The sequence below is a fragment of the Diceros bicornis genome, chromosome 4 (assembly GCF_020826845.1).
Source record: "Diceros bicornis minor isolate mBicDic1 chromosome 4, mDicBic1.mat.cur, whole genome shotgun sequence".
NCBI classification, from domain to species: Eukaryota; Metazoa; Chordata; class Mammalia; order Perissodactyla; family Rhinocerotidae; genus Diceros; species Diceros bicornis.
Window position 1 is genome coordinate 11,953,024 of NC_080743.1, and position 18,538 is coordinate 11,971,561.

Here is an 18,538-nt window from a genome sequence, read left to right on the forward strand (position 1 = left end):
CAAAACAATGAAATTAAAAAATATATCTATCCATTAGTTTCTTTTTAAACCCCACAAATAAATGAGGTGAGGGCCAGCCCCGGTGGCCTGGTAATTGAGTTCGGCGCACTCCACTTGGGTGGCCCGAGTTCAGTTCCCAGCAGCATACCTACACCACTTGTCAGTGGCCAGGCGGTGGCGGCAGCCCACATACAAAAAATAGAGGAAGATTGGCAACAGATGTTAGCTCAGGGCAAATCTTCCTCAGCAAAAAATAAATAAATACATAAATAAATGAGGCGACCCATTCCACATCTCCTGAATCTAAGATCAACCTTCTCAATATTTCCTTAGTATCACTTACTGTTAAACTAGATAAAGAAGAGGGCAAAAATAGATACAATATTTCTTGGCTTATAATATTATGGAGCTTATTATTCTCTCCCCTGCTCAACATATTTACCTGAGTTTAAAAGTAGGTGTAACAAAACAAAAACTCAAATATGATTAGTTACTTGAATTTCTAAAATTAGGGCAATGTCACCCTGCCGTGCAAGCTGTGCTCTGCACCACTCCAGGAAACGTCATCCACATAGACTGTGATGTAAATGCACTTGTGCGTTGTGCAATGCAGCAGCCCTGAGAAAGGTGAATCCTTCTCTTTCCTCTCTTACTCACATAGGCCATGTGATAAATCGTCTCATTTTTCTAATGGTAAAAAGAGAACTACACCTCAACAAAGAATTTATGAAAAGACACTCGATATCGTATGTCATTAGGGAACTGCAAATTAAAGCAACAATGTGATACTATTACATACCTATTACAAGGGCCAAAATCCAGAACACTGACAACACCAAATGCTGGTATGTATATGGAGCAATAGGAATTCTCATTCATTGCCGGTGGAAATGCACAATGGTATAGCCACTTTGGAAGATATTTTGACAGTTTTTTCACAAAACTAAACGTACTCTTACCACGTGACAAAGCAGTCATGGTCCCTGGTATTTACCCAAACAAACTGAAAATTTAGGTCCACACAAAAACCTGCACATGGATGTTTAAAGCAACTTTGTTTATAAATGCCAAAACATGCAAGCAACCAAGATGTCCTTCAATAGACAAATGGATAAATAAACTGTAGCACATTCAGACAATGATATATTATTTAGTGCTAAAAAGAAATGAGTTATTAAGCCATGAAAAGACATGAAGAAAACCTAAATGCATATTACTAAGTGAAAGAAGCCAATCTGCAAAGGTTACATACTATATGATTCCAACTATATGACATTCCAGAGAAAGAAAAACTATGGAGACAGTAAAAATATCTTTGGTTGCCAAGGGTTAGAGGGAGAGAGGGACAAACAGGCAGAGTACAGAGAACTTTTAGGGCAATGAAACTATTCTGTATAATACTCTAATAATGGATACATGTCATTATATATTTGCCAAAACCCACAGAAGGTACAACACTGAGAGTGAACCCTAATGTAAACTATAGACTTTGAGTGATAAAGATGTGTCAATGTAGGTTCATCAGTTGTAACAAATGTACAACTGTGGCATGGAATGTCAATAGTGGGGGAGGTTGTGCATGTGTGGGGACAGGGAATATATGGGAACTCTCTGCACTTTCTACTAATTTTGCTGCGAATCTAAGAGTGCTTTAAAAAAATTGTTTATTAACTAAAAAGAGCACTGATAAATGTGGAATATGATATGAAATAGAGGTTTTTGAAAGCAATGTTTCTATATTTATATTATAAAAATGCAGGTAAAATCTTTTTACCCACAATGCAAAAACTTTTTTTGTTTTTATTATGTAAATAAAACATGATTTCTGATTAGGAAAAAAAGAATATATAAAACTGTCAGAAAGAAAGCAATAATGACCTAAAATTCTGCCATTTTACCACTATTAACATCTTGATGATAATGCTTTCATGTATTTTTTCACTCATATGTGGAATAATTAAAAAGTTAGTTTATATTTTTGAACATTTATTAAAAAACAAAAGGTTTAAAAAAGTAAACATATAAACCTTTAGGAAAATATATTTCATAATAATTAATGGAAGGGGTTCACAGGCAGATTGCAGTTGAGAATATTTTGTTCTACTTTGTTTTACAAAAATGGCGTTCAACATAGTTGAATGGCGTTCAACTATGTATATAGTTCTATCAGTATTAGTTATGAGAAAAATTAATCTTTGGAAGCAAGAGGAAAAATAATAAAAAAATAATCTAGAAGTCAACCAAATCAGCAGTTCTAAAGTAAATCTTCCTTTAGTATAGATGACTGCCTATTAGACTATGTCCAGTGTTTCTAGGACCTGGGCAATGCCATAGAGTATAAGATGTGAACATTCAATTTGTTAGAAGTGGTTCCAATTAAGAGTCCCTCACAGAAAAATTGGATTGGAGTGCCCTATCGATCCTTTTCCTCATGTTATTGATAATCAAGGAGAACATATGCACCCTCTCCAGAAGATGAGTCAAGACAAAAGTATGAAATTTTAATCTTCACGCCTCAAGGAGGGAGGGTGTTGTTTAAGTTAAAAGAAAAAAATTAGACCGTGATTCTAGGAGGTGAGCTATCAAAGAAGATAGAGATCCACAACATACAGACTTGTCCTTTCTTTCCATGAGGTTGAAACAGTAAAGGTTCTTGGCCATTCCTCTTTCTTATGTCTTAGATGATTTCTTTCCTTCCTAACAATATATGACTTAACCAACTTAAGGAAGCTTCAGACGTGGGGGTGTGGGGGTAGGAGGAAAGAGGGCAATTAAGCTGCCTCTGAAATAAATATTTATGACAAATTGCTTTCCCCTACTCTGAATCTCTTTCCTTTTGGCTCCAATGCTATGCTTTCTCTCATTCTATATCTCTTCTAAAATTCATGTTTGCAGTGTAGGAAATAAGTGAAAGAAAACTATTCAAGCCAACAAAACATAGGAAATGAAGAATATCTCACAGTCTAGCCCAGGTTACAAAAATTTTGCACTGGAATTATTCAAAGCCCCAGTTAGGAACTGCTTTGTTTGCTATTACTCCCTGTACATATATTTAACTTGATAACCTGTGAGGAAAAGAGTTGACTATGTCATAGCAGGTTTCAAATATTCTTGGGTATCCCAGCATAATCCATTATAATAGTATCTAGATTTCCCTGGAATCTATTATAACAATCTACAAGTTTCCCTAAAACTAGGTCTAATTGATCACCATAATTCTGTATTTATGTCAGCCTATTCTGCAAGAGGAGCAACCACATTGTGACTAATATCTGTAAGCCATGGATAAATGATGTCCCCAGCAATTGTTCCAGATCCTTAATTTCTTCTATTCTGACCTAGTTGTTATCAGATTTCTTTCTCATGGCTCCAGACTTTTGGTGCTGTGTCTCATCTACAGTTTATTCTTGCACCGTAAACTCTGGATGTTTATATGGGCTTCTGGCTTTGTAGCATGGCATTTCCTAAATGAATTTAAGTTGAACTCACTCCTCTGGCTCTTTCCGTTTTAGGTTAATGAATATGGGAAGTTTTAAGCCCTTTAGACCAAGCACATTTCATCCCAAAATAGGAGCAGATTTAGACATTGATCACTTTATCTGATCACTGAAACTTAAATTCCATTCTTGACTAATCCATACCAAGATTACTTTGCTCACACCATCTTTTTCTAATGAACTCCCAGCAATAAATGCTGATATTTTCTCACTCTGTTCTTTTTCCCTACTCCCTAACTCTTTTAATATTTCTTAGATCCTAGGCTCTCTGAGGCATTCTGTGGTATCAATTGTTCTCCTGATAGTTTCTAATAAACTAAGCTCCAAGTCACTAAAGACTAGAGATGTGAGTATTAAAAATAATAAAAGAATAGTATATCACCTAAGTGAGCTAAAGAGGAGACTACAAATGAAGCCAGCAGAAGATGGAACAACAATTTTATATAGAAGTGGTAAAGATTCAAAGATGAATCTTATAATTAAAACCATTTCAATTACTTTAAGAAATTGAGCTAAAGACAATTTCTATAATGTTTCATGAATGATAGCTATAAACAATGAAAAAGCATAGCACAATGTACATATTTATAGAATGTGAAAGAATAATCTTAATAAATGACATTAATAGTGATACGGTTAGCAGAATTATCAATAACATTAAAGAGCTTTAGAAAACTCCTTATAATGAATATATTTTACCAAAAGTTTCATAACATTCAAAATACTTCCAAAGCCCTGACAATGGTATATGCTATGTAACTTCACAGATATTAAATAACCTTTGTAATATGAATATTTTATTCCTATTTATGCACATATAATAGTCACTTGCCATCACACAACATATATACATATATCCAAATATACATATATATACCTATATCTGTAATGTGTGTGTGTGTGTGTGTGTGTGTGTGTGTGTATCCAAATTGCTTATCAGTATACAACATATCCATATCCAAATTCGTTATCAGGATCCAACATTCAGTGGAAATCTCCTATGTATATAAAAAAGCAAGTGACAGGTTTGAAATCAGTGAGTTTATATTCTACACAGAGGGTCAAAAGACACTTCACGTGAACTTTATACTTTTATAGGACATACTATCATTTGGAGCAAATTAATACAGTCGGCACGGAGTGCTATTGAGCAAAAAATTTTGAGTAGGATACATTTGCCTTTTAAACCTATGTTTTTATTCAACAGATAACTTTTGTGGGGTTTAAGGGCTTGAGAACATTCTTGTGCTATATCAAGAACACATGTCCTCTATTACATTGAAATCAGACTAGTAACAGGCTGGACCTTTCGTAGTTCCTTCTAATCATGTTATGTAATGGAACATTTGTAGCTCAGGCTCCTCAGGAACAGGTCCACATATGAAGGAATTTATTTATCACAAACTCAGTGCTTTACAGATTATAAAAAGTTCATTCTAGTTAATTATACTACAACACCGAGTCTTCATTTCTACCATTACCTAATGTCCAAACCAAAATAAAATTTTAAAGATTAAAAAAGCACAAACTCTGGAGTCAGAAGACCTGGAGTTAAGTCCTCGCAATGACCCTTACTATGTGGCTTTTGGTAGGTTAATTAACCCCTCTGAGTCTCCCTATTTATAAAAATGAGATAAAAAAATATCTATCTTACAGTGTTGTGGAGAATAAATTACATACCATATGCAAAATATCTAGCACAGTGCCTGGTACATAGTAGGCATTCAATAAATATGTTTCTTTCTATTTCCATGTGTCCTCAAAGCAGTACACAATTTAGCATAAACCACTGAAAGAATATTATGTTATATGTAAAATTATCAGCCTTTAATAAAGTAAATATTTCTTTATGTTTTCAACTAAGAAGAGATTCTACATTACTATTAATAACTACTTACAATATTTAAGAGAAAAAATGTATATACAAAGCATAAATTATAAAATGGTAAAAGTAATTAATGCACTACAAAAATTATATTTGTACTATGTTATTATATGACTTTTCTCACATCAAGAAAATCTCAAGCAGAATATTAACAATATAATGGCAGATATTTAAGATATTGAAGAAATTCTTACCAATGCTACATAAATTGTCACTGTAGGAACTTAAATAAAAATATTCCAAAGAAAAGTAACAAACTAATTATACTTACATATTTCCAATGTGCAAGCTTTCCTGTTTTATTAGTTTCAGGCTGAAAAAAGAGATCCTTAAAGATCTTATCTTCATATCTTTTGTGTATGTAAATCCATTTTGTTTCACTAATAAATTCTTTGTGATGTTTTCTACACAAAAACAAGGGTCTGAATATAAGGGGGGAAATTGTCATTTAGTTTTTTTGCCAAAAGAAAAATAAATAAGAAAACTACTCATGAGTTCACTTACATCTTAGAAAACACGGTGGTAAATTTAATGTAATATTTATTTTCATATCATTACTATATAAAACTACTTAGGCACTAAGGTTTGCTCATCAATATTCATCAAAGAATGAATGAGTGCTGAGAAATCTCTGGTGATATGAATCCACAGACAATTCTGTACTTACATCTGGATATGCATTTTATAATATAATAGCAAGGAGAACATGTCTAAACTATCTATAGAAATATAAAGTAACCAGTACGAACTCTTTGTTATTTTTCCTTTTCAGTGAAGAAGTAACTTTTAATTTCCATCTGGAAAAATTACTCTGGAGTAGTACTATCCAAAAGAATATAATGTATATCACAAAATAATTTTAAATTTTCTATTAGCCACACTAAAAAAAGGTAAAAAGAAATAGGTGAGATTAGTTTTAATATTATGTTTTATTAACCCAATATATCCAAAATATTACCTGATAAATGGCATCAACAAACTAAAATCATACTGAATAGTGAAATACTAAATATTTCCCCTCTAAGATCAAAAATTAGGGAAGAGTGTCCTCTCTCACCCAACCTATTCAACATTATACTGAGTCATACTCAGTCCAACAAAGCAATAAGAAGAAAACCATAGACCAATCTCACCTTTCAATACAGATGCAAAAATTCTAAATATTAATGAAAAGAATCCAGCAATGTAAGTAAAGAATAATAACACTATGATAAAGTATTACAAAGCTCATTACATAAATTAATGAAGGAAAAATGTATGATTATATAAATAGATGCAGAAAAGGCATTAGATAAAATTCAGTATCCAATCTTTATTTAAAAATGTTTATAAGAGAGGATATCAAAGTAAACTACTTCAATATCATGGAGACAATTTACAAAAACTCAGTAATATTTATTCTATATGATGAAATAGCAAAAACATTTGAATTAAAATGATAAACCAGATAGGAAGTTTACTGTTACCATTACTATTAAGTAGCAAAAGTAAAACAAAATTAACCAAGAAAAGCAATCTTCCCATTTCTCAGAGTTTTTAAGTGGTCTCCATCCATGCATTTCTTCATTCATAATATTTTCACTGATGATCTACAAATTAGTTAGGATAAAATATTGTAAAAGAATAAAATTTATAATGGCTTAAATAAGACAGAAATTTACTTTTCTCTCATGCTGACCAGTCAAAGCTGGTAGGGCAGCTCTGCTCTATCAAGTCATTCAATCTTGCCTCATCATACTCAAAGGAATTGTCATCAACCCACGAAACTGATACATTACAGCCCACAGGAACGGACAGACATGAAAACAAAGGGGATATAATTACCATTTAAGACTTGAAGCAGTAATTGTATTCATTACTTCTGCTCACTTACAAATGTAACAAAAATGTAATCAGATGAACACACTTAACTGCAAGAAAAACTAGCTCATGAAATCTCTAGTGGTACCCCAACTGACAAAAAAAAAAGAAAATAACAGATTTTCAAGGAAAAAGTAGTATTCTGAAAATGACCAATATATGCTCTGTGAAGAGAAGAAAGTCCCTAATACCATGAAGTTTACATTCTCTAACAAGTGGGGATAGATAATATAGAAATAAAACACTAAATATATAATAAGTGAATTACTTTTCACATAGGCTAATCTAGGATAGTATTGCTTAGAAGAAAGAAGATATAGTGGAAATCTCAGAAAAACATTCTAGCATGGCAAACAGTAATACAAAAGGTGAGGCAGAAGTATGCTTAGGAAGGCAAGAACACACGGCATGTTAGAAGAACAGGAAGAAGGTCATTGGGATGAACAGTCACTGCAGAGTTTTGAGCAGATGAGTGGCTTCAAAAAAGATCACACTGGGGAGACAACTTCTGCAACACAGTTGTGTGGAGCTCTATGGATCCTTTCCCCAGTGAAACAACCACAACTGGTGAAAATTATTTTTAAAACAACCATTTAAAATCTCTGGAAATTGTCCTAGGGGCATACAGCAAATAAACAAACATACATTTATTCAAGAAAATTTATTAAGCCTCAGTAAGAACAGTGAGAAACTATGACATTTAAACAACTTGGTCTCTCCTTGCTTTCTTCCTCTTCCCACCCAAGTTCAGACTGACAGAAGTTCCACTCTAAGTAGACCCAGCCAAGAACTTTCCAGTTGAGGGCTACAGTAACTCCCCAAGACTTACCCTATCCCAGGTCCATGTTTTTTTTTTTTTTTTTTTTTTTAAAGATTTTATTTATTTTTTTTTTCCCCCCAAAGCCCCAGTAGATAGTTGTATGTCATAGCTGCACATCCTTCTAGTTGTTGTATGCGGGATGCGGCCTCAGCATGGCCGGAGAAGCAGTGCGTCGGTGCGTGCCCAGGATCCGAACCCGGGCCGCCAGTAGCGGAGTGCGCGCACTCAACTGCCAAGCCACGGGGCTGGCCCCAAGGTCCATGTTTTAGAGAATATATTCCAGGCAAGAATGGCTGAGAGGTCTTGGGCTCTCTTCTTCCCCTCAGCCCTCACTTGTAACACAGAAGCTCTAACCCAGGTGCAACAAGTAGAAAATACTGGAGCCCTGATTGCCCTTGCCTCCAGCAAGAGGAGGCTGGTAGCTCCATGAGAGTAGAAAGCTAAACTGTTAGACATCTTGAAGTTTACCAGAGACAACCAGGAGAAGAGACAGATAAGAAGAGCACTTCTGGGATTAGAACAAACTGAAAACTGGCCTCAAAGATTACTTTTGTGAAGGACCCAATTTTAAAAGCATCAGATTATGAAGCAATTTATTTCCCAGAGTATTGTTGAAAACAATAGAGTAATCAGTTGGCAATTAATGAAGGCTAATAATAGTTGTAATATCAAAGGAGCTCAGACAACTTACCAGAGAAATCAGAAAAAGAGACAATCAAAGAGAGCCCTGCAAAAATAACTGTTACCTCAAGGGTAACTACACCTGGCCAATAGTGTGCCCTCTAAGGAGAAATATCAGAGTCTGCCCAATGTAGGGGAAATAGACTTCACTAAAATAGTCCAGCAAAGTCATTAAATGAATAAACAAGCAAACAAGTCCTGGGAGAAGAGATCAGTATCCAGGGTTGTCATAACATATTATCTGAAATGTCATTTTCAACAAAAAATGATGACACAGGCAAGGAAACATAAAAGTGTAACCTATACAGAGAAAAAGAGCATACCTTTGAAACTGCCTTTGAAAGGGCACAGATGACAGACATACAGCTAAAAACTTCAAAGCAACTATTATAAATATGTTTAAAGGAAATAAACCTCAAATAAGTAAGTAAAGGTATAATGACAACATCCTTTCAAATAATGATTACTAATAAAGATGTATAAATTATAAAAAAAAGAACCAAATGGAAATTCTGCAGTTGAAAAGTACAATAACTGAAATGAAAATTTTGCTAGAGTAGTTCAACAGTAGATTTTAATATGAAGAAGAAAGAATCAGAAAACTTGAAGAGACTGATAAAGATTATGCTGACAACCAGAAAGAAAAAATAATGAAGACAAGTGAGCAGACCTGCAAAGAAATGTAGGGTACCATTAAGTCCACCAACATATGAATAATGGAAGTACCAGAGCAGAGGACAGAGAAAAGAGGCAAAAAAAATATTAGAAGAAGTAATGGTAAAACATTCTAAACTATAATGAAAACATTAATCTATACATCCCAGAGCTCAACAAATAACAAATAGAATAAACACAAAGAGATCCACATCCAGACAAATCATAGTAAAAGTGTTGAAATCCAAAAACAAAGGGAAAATATTGAAAACAGCAGGAGAAAAATGACTAGTTATGTACAAAGCAACCCCAGTAAGATTAACTACTGACTTCTCATAAGAAACAGTGGAGGTCAGAAGTGACTTTTGACATAGTCAAAGCGCTGAAAGAAAAAACTTTCAACCAAGAATTTTATATTCAGTAAAACTATCTTCCAAAAAAGATGAGAAGAGGTGACATCACCAAGATGGAAACATAGGTTGTTCCTGACTTTGCTCGCCAAAACAACTAACATGGACAGGACACCACTGAGAGAATCCTAGAACAGAGGGGTGAGACTGAAGCACCTCCCTGCACCACAGAGATCAAGACAGACTATGTTAGAAGGGTGAGGAAAGGCTACACACTGACCACATTGCTCCTCCCCCAGGCCAGTGCGGCACCACGCTGAAAAGTACCCCCTGAGCCTATGGTTTCTCTAGTGGGAAAGGAAAACACAGGGGTGACATCCCCAGCATTGTGAGTCACTTCATGGGAGCCCCTACTCTGGTCTAACTCATGGGGACCACAGAGAAATCTGCAGAGCTCAACTACTGGGAATCTTATTGCGACAGAAAAGAAGAGAGGGGTTCCCAACAACCAGCACTTGGATTTGGGCAGACTGAGTTCCTACCTGCAGAGCCCAAGTAGTGGCCCAAACCAGCACCTTTGCTTATCTGCAGAACCAAGCTGGTAGCACGGTATGATCAGGGAACTCAGCAGGGCACAGGTCTACCTGATTTGGGTCCTTACATGAGGGGTTTTGCTGGTCCTGGAGCCTGGTCTATCCATGCCCAGGCAGAGGAGCTGAGTCATAGCCACACTCATTTTGGAGCATGGCTCCTGGCATCATCTGACAGGAAATGCTGGCAAGAACACATGGAAGCTGCATCACCCAGTAACTCTTGAGCCAAGAGGCAGGCTGACACAGCTGATTGCTTCCAGAGCAAAGCCAGTACCAGCACAAAGAGTTTCCCTTCCACACCCCAGCTGGGGAGTTCATTCACAGCCTTACCTGCTGCTGAGTGTATTTCTTGGCCCCTCCCAACCAAAAAGCCTATTCAGGAAAATTTGGGAGTTGTCTGAAGTGGGTCCTCTCAGTTCTGGCTAGGCAGAAGAGCTGAGTCATAGCCCCATCCACTGTGGAGCATGGCTCCTAGCCCCATATGACAGGAAAAGCTGGTACAAACACTTGGAAGCCTCTGTATAACCCAGCAAAGTTTGAACTGAGAAATGGGCAGGCAGAGCTGAGCAAAGTCAGTGGCCGGGGAACTTGGGGTATGAGTTGGTTTGAGTCAAGACCACAAAGAGCTTCACTGGCCTTGGAACTGCTTCTCCTGATGAACTCTGGAAATGAAACTAATTTGCAGCCCCACTAATTGCTGAATACAGCTTTCAGTCTGTCAACCAGGAAACCTTACCAGAGCACACAGGAAGCTGTGTAGCCCATCCATCAGCCCTACTTACAGTGGCACTTGAACAGAGAGCCCTGCTGCTAGCTTTCCCTGTCTGAAAAGCAAAACCAGTAGCTTCACTTGACCAGGATATTCAGTTTCACTCTTGCCTGATTCCAGTCCCCCCAAAAAGCCATGCAGGCCCTGGATCCCATCCAGCTGCCCCACAAGGGCAGAGAAGCTAATTCATAGCCCCACCTACTGCTGAATATAGTACCCAGTCTTGACCATCTAGTAAGCCTGACTAGAGCCTGATCCAGGCAATTCCGAGCTCATCCTACAGCATCACTTGGGCAGAGAACCAAGCTAATAGTCCTATCCAGCACTTCTCAGGCAGTGATACACCTCCACAGTCCCCAACCTCAGACCTTAAACAGTTGCCTCACCCCAAAATAAATCCTAATAGCAGGCCCCACCTGCCCAAGGGTGCTACCAGCAGACATGTCCAGAAACCCAAACTTAGTGGACTGGTAAAGAATTGTCTCTGCCAAAGCAAACAAATCTGTAAAGTCTGGAAGATGGGACTACTTACTCAAATGAACAGATACCAACGTAAGGAATCAAAGATCATGAAAAATCAGGTAAATGTGACACCACCAAAGGAAACGAATAAAGCTCCAATAACTGACCCTAAAGAAATGGAGATCTAGGAACTATCAGACAAAGAATTCAGAATAATCCTCTTAAAGAAGTTTAGTGAATTACAACAACACACAGACATACAGCAACATGAAATTAGGAAAACAAAGCATGAACAAAAAGAGAAGTTCAACAAAGAAATAGAAACCATCAAAAACACACACACACACACACACACACACACACAAACAGAAACCCTAGAACTGAAAAATACAATAAGGAAACTGAAGAATTCAATAGAGACATTCAAAAGTAGACTTGACCATGCAGAAGAAAGAATCAGCAACCTGGAAGATAGGACATTTGAAATTATCCAGTCAGAGGAACAAAAAGAAAAAGAAAAAGATTGAAGAAAACCTATGTGATTTATGGGACACAATGAAGAGAAACAATATTCACATTATGGAAATTCCAGAAAGAGAAGAAAAAGAGAAAGGGACAGGCAGTATATTTAAAGCAATAATGGCTGAAAACTTCCCAAACCTGGAGCAAGAAATAGATATTCAGATCCAAGAGGCTCAAATTACCCCTAATGGGTTGAACCTGAATAGAGCTATACTGAAACACATAACTAAATTGTCAAAATTCAAAGAGAAAGAAAGAATTTTGAAAGCAGCAAGAGAAATGAGGAAAGTTACATACAAAGGAACCCTTATAAAACTATCAATGAATTTCTCAACAGAAACTTTTCAGACCAAGAGAGAATAGGATGACATATTCAAAATATTGGGGGGAAAAAAACTGTCAACCAATAATATTATACCCAGGGAAGCTGTCCTTTAAAAGTGAAGGAGGGATAAAGATGTTCCCAGACAAACAAAAGCTGAGGGAATTTGTTACCACTAGACCCACCTTACAAGAGATGCTAACGAGAGTTCTTTGAGTGGAAATATAAGGACACTAATTAACATCATAAAAACATAAAAGGTAGTATAAAACTCAGTAATGATTAACATATAGTCAAAGTTAAATTCTGTAATATAGTAATGGTGGTGCATAACTCACAACTCTTGTTTAAAAGTTAAAAAACAAACATATTAAAAATAACCATAACTACAATAATCTATTATGAAGATTGAAATAATACCAAGCATCTTTTCTGACCACAACGGTATGAAACTAGAAATCAACTATAGGAAGAAAATCAGAAAAGCCACAAATACATGGAGATTAAACAAAATGCTACTGAACAACGACTGGGTTAATGAAGAAATCAAAGAAGAAATCAAAAAATACCTGGAGACAAATGAAAATGAAAATACGACATGCCAGAATTTATGGGATACAGCAAAAGCGGTTCTAAGAGGGAAGATTATAGCGATACAGGCCTATCTCAACAAACAAGAAAAATCTCAAATAAACAATCTAACAATGCACCTAAAGGAATTGGAAAAAGAAGAACAAACCAAGCCCAAAATCAGTAGAAGAAGGGAAATAATAAAAATCAGAGCAGAAATTAATGAAATAGAGACCAAAAAAACAATAGAAAAAATTAATAAAACCAAGAGCTGGTTCTTTGAAAAGATCAACAAAATAGACAAACCTTTAGCTAGACTCACCAAGAAAAAAAGAGAGAAGGCACAAATAAGTAAAATCAGAAATGAAAGAGGAGAGGTTACAACAGACACCTCAGAAATACAAAAGATTATAAGAGAATACTATGAAAAGCTATATGCCAACCAATTCGACAATCTGGAAGAAATGGATAAATTCTTAGAATCATACAACCTTCCAAAACTGGATCAAGAAGAAGTAGAGAATTTGAATAGACCAATCACCAGTAAGGAGATCGAAACAGTAATCAAAAACCTCCCCCAAAATAAAAGTCCAGGACCAGACGGCTTCCCTGGTGAATTCTACCAAACATTCAAAGAAGACTTAATACCTATCCTTCTCAAACTCTTCCAACAAATTGAGGAGGGGGGGAAGCTCCTTAACTCATTCTACGAAGCTGACATTACCCTGATACCAAAACCAGACAAGGACAACACACAAAAAAGAAAATTACAGGCCAATATCACTGATGAACATCGATGCGAAAATCCTCAACAAAATACTAGCAAATCGCATACAACAATACGTTAAAAAGATTATACACCATGATCAAGTGGGATTTATTCCAGGGATGCAGGGATGGTTTAACATTCGCAAATCAATCAACGTAATACACCACATTAATAAAATGAAGAACAAAAATCACATGATCACCTCAATACATGCAGAGAAAGCATTTGACAAGATACAGCATCCATTTATGATAAAAACTCTGAATAAAATGGGTATAGAAGGAAAGTACCTCAACATAATAAAGACCATATATGAGAAACCCACAGCTAATATCATCCTCAATGGTGAAAAACTCAAAGCTATCCCCCTAAGAACAGGAACCAGACAAGGATGCCCACTGTCACTACTCCTATTTAACATAGTATTGGAAGTCCTAGCCAGAGCAATCAGGCAAGAGAAAGAAATAAAAGGGATCCAAATTGGAAAGGAAGAAGTGAAACTGTCACTATTTGCAGATGACATGATTTTATATATAGAAAACCCTAAAGAATCCACCAGAAAACTTTTACAAGTAATAAACGAATATGGTAAAGTTGCAGGATACAAAATCAACATACAAAAATCAGTTGCATTTCTGTACACTAACAACAAAGTAGCAGAAAGAGAAATTCAGAATACCATCCCATTTACAATTGCAACAAAAAGAATAAAATACCTAGGAATAAACTTAACCAAAGAGGTGAAAGATCTGTACACCGAAAACTATAAAACATTTCTGAAAGAAATTGAAGAAGACACAAAGAAATGGAAAGATATTCCGTGCTCTTGGATTGGAAGAATTAACATAGTTAAGATGTCCATACTTCCTAAAGCCATCTATAGATTCAATGCAATCCCTATCAAAGTTCCAACAACATTTTTCACAGAAATAGAACAAAGAATCCTAAAATTTATATGGAACAACAAAAGACCCCGAATAGCTAAAGGAATCCTGAGAAAAAAGAACAAAGCTGGAGGTATCACACTCCCTGATTTCAAAATATACTACAAAGCTATAGTAACAAAAACAGCATGGTACTGGCACAAAAACAGACACACAGATCAATGGAATAGAATCGAAAGCCCAGAAATAAACCCACACATCTATGGACAGCTAATCTTTGACAAAGGAGCCAAGAACATACAATGGGGAAAAGAAAGTCTCTTCAACAAATGGTGTTGGGAAAACTAGATAGCCACATGCAAAAAAATGAAAGTAGACCCTTACCTTACACCATGCACAAAAATTAACTCCAAATGGATTAAAGACTTGAATGTAAGACCTGAAACTATGAAACTTCTAGAAGAAAACATAGGCAGTATGCTCTTCCACATCAGTCTTAGCAACATCTTTTCAAACACCACATCTGACCGGGCAAGAGAAACAATAGAAAAAATAAACAAATGGGACTACATCAAACTAAAAAGCTTCTGCACAGCAAAGGAAACCATCAACAAAATGAAAAGACAACCTAACAATTGGGAGAAGATATTTGCAAACCATACATTTGATAAGGGCTTAATCTCCAAAATATATAAAGAACTCATGCATCTCAACAACAAAAAAACTACCAACCCAATTAAAAAATGGGCAAAAGACCTGAACAGACATTTCTCCAAAGAAGATATACAGATGGCCAACAGACACATGAGAAGATGTTCAAAATCACTAACTATCAGGGAAATGCAAATCAAAACTACAATGAGATATCACCTCACGCCCGTCAGAATGGCTATAATTAACAAGACAGGAAACAACATGTGTTGGAGAGGATGTGGAGAGAAGGGAACTCTCATATACTGCTGGTGGGAGTGCAAACTGGTGCAGCCACTATGGAAAACAGTATGGAGATTCCTCAAAAAAGCAAGGATAGAACTACCATATGATCCAGCTATTCCACTGCTGAGTATTTATCCAAAGAACTTGAAAACATCAATTTGCAAAGGTACATGCACCCCTGTGTTCATTGCAGCGTTATTCACAATAGCCAAGACTTGGAAGCAACCTAAGTGCCCATCAAGGGACGAATAGATAAAGAAGCTGTGGTATATATACACAATGGAATACTACTCAGCCATAAGAAATGATGAAATCCAGGCATTTGTGACAACATGGATGGACATTGAGGGTATAATGCAAAGTAAAATAAGTCAGAGGGAGAAGGTCAAATACCATGTGATTTCCTTCATTAAGTAGTAGATAATAACAACAATAAAGAAACACATAGGGACAGAGATTGGATTGGTGGTTACCAGAGGGGAAGGGGGGAGGGAGGAGGGTGAAAGGGATAATTCAGTACATGTGTGGTGATGGGTTGTAATTAGTATTTTGGTGGTGAACATGATGTAGTCCATGCAGAAATTGGAGTACAATGATGTACACCTGAAATATTTACAATGTTATAAACCAATGTTACAAACCAATGTTACTGCAATAAACAAAAAATTTATAAAAATAAAAATTAAAATTAAAAAAAAAAATAAAAAAAAATAAAAATAAAAAAGTAACAATAATCTGTTATTAGTTATACACTATAAAAAATATGTAAATTGTAACATCAATAACCTAAAATATAAGGGAGAGGAGAAATAAAAGTGTAAAGATTAGCAATTCTGTTGAAGTTAAGTTGTCAGTTTAAAATAGGGTGGTATAATTTCAAGATATTTTATGTAAGCCTCATGGTAACCACAAAGGAAAAACCTGTAGGCACTACACAAAAGAACATAATAAAGAAGTCAAAGCTTATTGATACCAAAAGACAAAAGCATACTGATATAAAAACACAAAAACAGACAGCAGGATAAAAAACAAAACAAGGAACAATGGATCTACAAAACAACCAGAAAACAATTAACAAAATGGTAATAGTAAGTCCTCACTTATCAATAATTATTTTAAACATAAATGGATTAAATTCTCCAATCAGAAGTCATAGAATGGTTGAATGAGTAAAAAACAAGATCCAACAATATGCTGCCTAAAAGGGACTCTCTTTAGCCTTAAAGCACACATAGACTGAGAGTGAAAAGATGGAAAAAGATATTTCAAGCAAATGGTAACCAAAAAAAAGGAGGGGTAGCTATACTTACATCAGACAAAATATAATTTAAACTAAAAATGGGAAAAAGAAAATCATTATATAATGATAAAGGGGTCAATATATCAAGAAGATATAACAACTATAAATATTTATGTGCTCAACATCGGAGCACCTAAATACAAAAAGCAAAAACTAACAGCACTAAAAGGAAAAATAAACAGAAATGCCATAATAGTTGAGGATTTTAATACCCCAATCTCAACAATGGATAGATCATTCATACGGAGAGTCAGTAAGTATTTAAACAACAGATTTAAACAACACTAGAGACCAAATGGACCTAATAAACATATACAGAATATTTTACCCAACAACAGCAGAAAACAAATTCTTCTCAAGTGCACATGGAATATTGTGTAGGATAGACCATGTGTTAGGCCACAAAACAAGTCTCAGAATTTTCAAGTAGACTGAAATCATACAAAGTCTCTTCTCTGACACAATGGTACAAAACTAAAAATCAATAACAAGAGGAAAACTGTAAAATTTACAAATACATGGAAATTAAACAAGGCTCTCCTGAACAACCAATGGATCAAAGAAAAAAATTAACGGTGAAATAAAAAGGATCGAGACAAATGTAAATGGAAACACAACATACCAAAACATATGGGATACAGCAAAAGCAGTTCTAAGGGGCAAATTCATAGCAATAAATGCCTACATTAAGAAACAAGAGGGGCTGGCCTGGTGGCACAAGCGGTTAAGCACGCATGCTCCACTGCGGCAGCCCGGGGTTTGCCGGTTCGGATCCTGGGTCCCCACTGACACATCACTTGGCAAGCCATGCTGTGGCGGCATCCCATATAAAGTGGAGGAAGATGGGCATGGATGTTAGCCCAGGGCCAGTCATCCTCAGCAAAAAGAGGAGGATTGGCAGACATTAGCTCAGGGCCGATCTTCCTCAGACACACAAAAAAAAGAAACAAGAAAGATCCCAATAAATAACCTAACTCCAAAACGTAAGAAATTAGGAAAAGAAGAACAAACTGAGCACAAAGTTAGAACAAAAAGGAAATAAAGATTAGAGCAAAAATAAATGAAATAGAGAACAGGAAAACAACAGAAAAGATAACCAAACTAAGAGTTGGTTCTTTGAAAAGATAAACAAAATTGACAAATCTTTAGCTAAGCCAATCAAGGAAAAAAGAGAGAGGACCCAAATCAACAAAATTATAAATGAAAAAGGAGACATTACAACTAATACCACAGAAATAAAAAGGATCATAAGAGGCCACCATGAATGCCAACAAACTGGACAATGTAGAAGAAATAGAAAACTTCTTAGGAACATTCAGAGTACCAAGACTGAATAAGGAAGAAATAGAAAGTCTGAATAGACCAATTACTAGTAAGGAGATTGAATAAGTTGTATCCTGTTAACAAAATTAATACACAAAAATCAGTAGCATTTCTATACAGTAACAATGAATTATCTGAAAAAGTAATAAAGACAACAATCCCATTTATAATGGCATCAAAAACAATAAAACACTTAGGAATAAACTTAACCATAGAGGTAAAAGATCTATACACCGAAAACTATAAGACATCGATGAAAGAAATCAAAGACAACACACATAAATGGAAATGTAGCCCACATACATGAATTGGAAGAATTAATATTGTTAAAATGTCAAGAC

General features: G+C 35.6%; 1 protein-coding gene across 1 annotated transcript in view; it reads right to left on the reverse strand.

Annotated features, from left to right (window-relative positions):
- LRRIQ3 (leucine rich repeats and IQ motif containing 3) overlaps window positions 1-18,538 on the reverse strand; it is a 187,469-nt gene that overhangs the window by 81,937 nt on the left and 86,994 nt on the right. Inside the window, exon 5 of the mRNA XM_058538299.1 lies at window positions 5,654-5,804. Coding sequence (XP_058394282.1) covers window positions 5,654-5,804 — 151 coding nt within the window. The remainder of the gene's footprint in view (window positions 1-5,653; window positions 5,805-18,538) is intronic.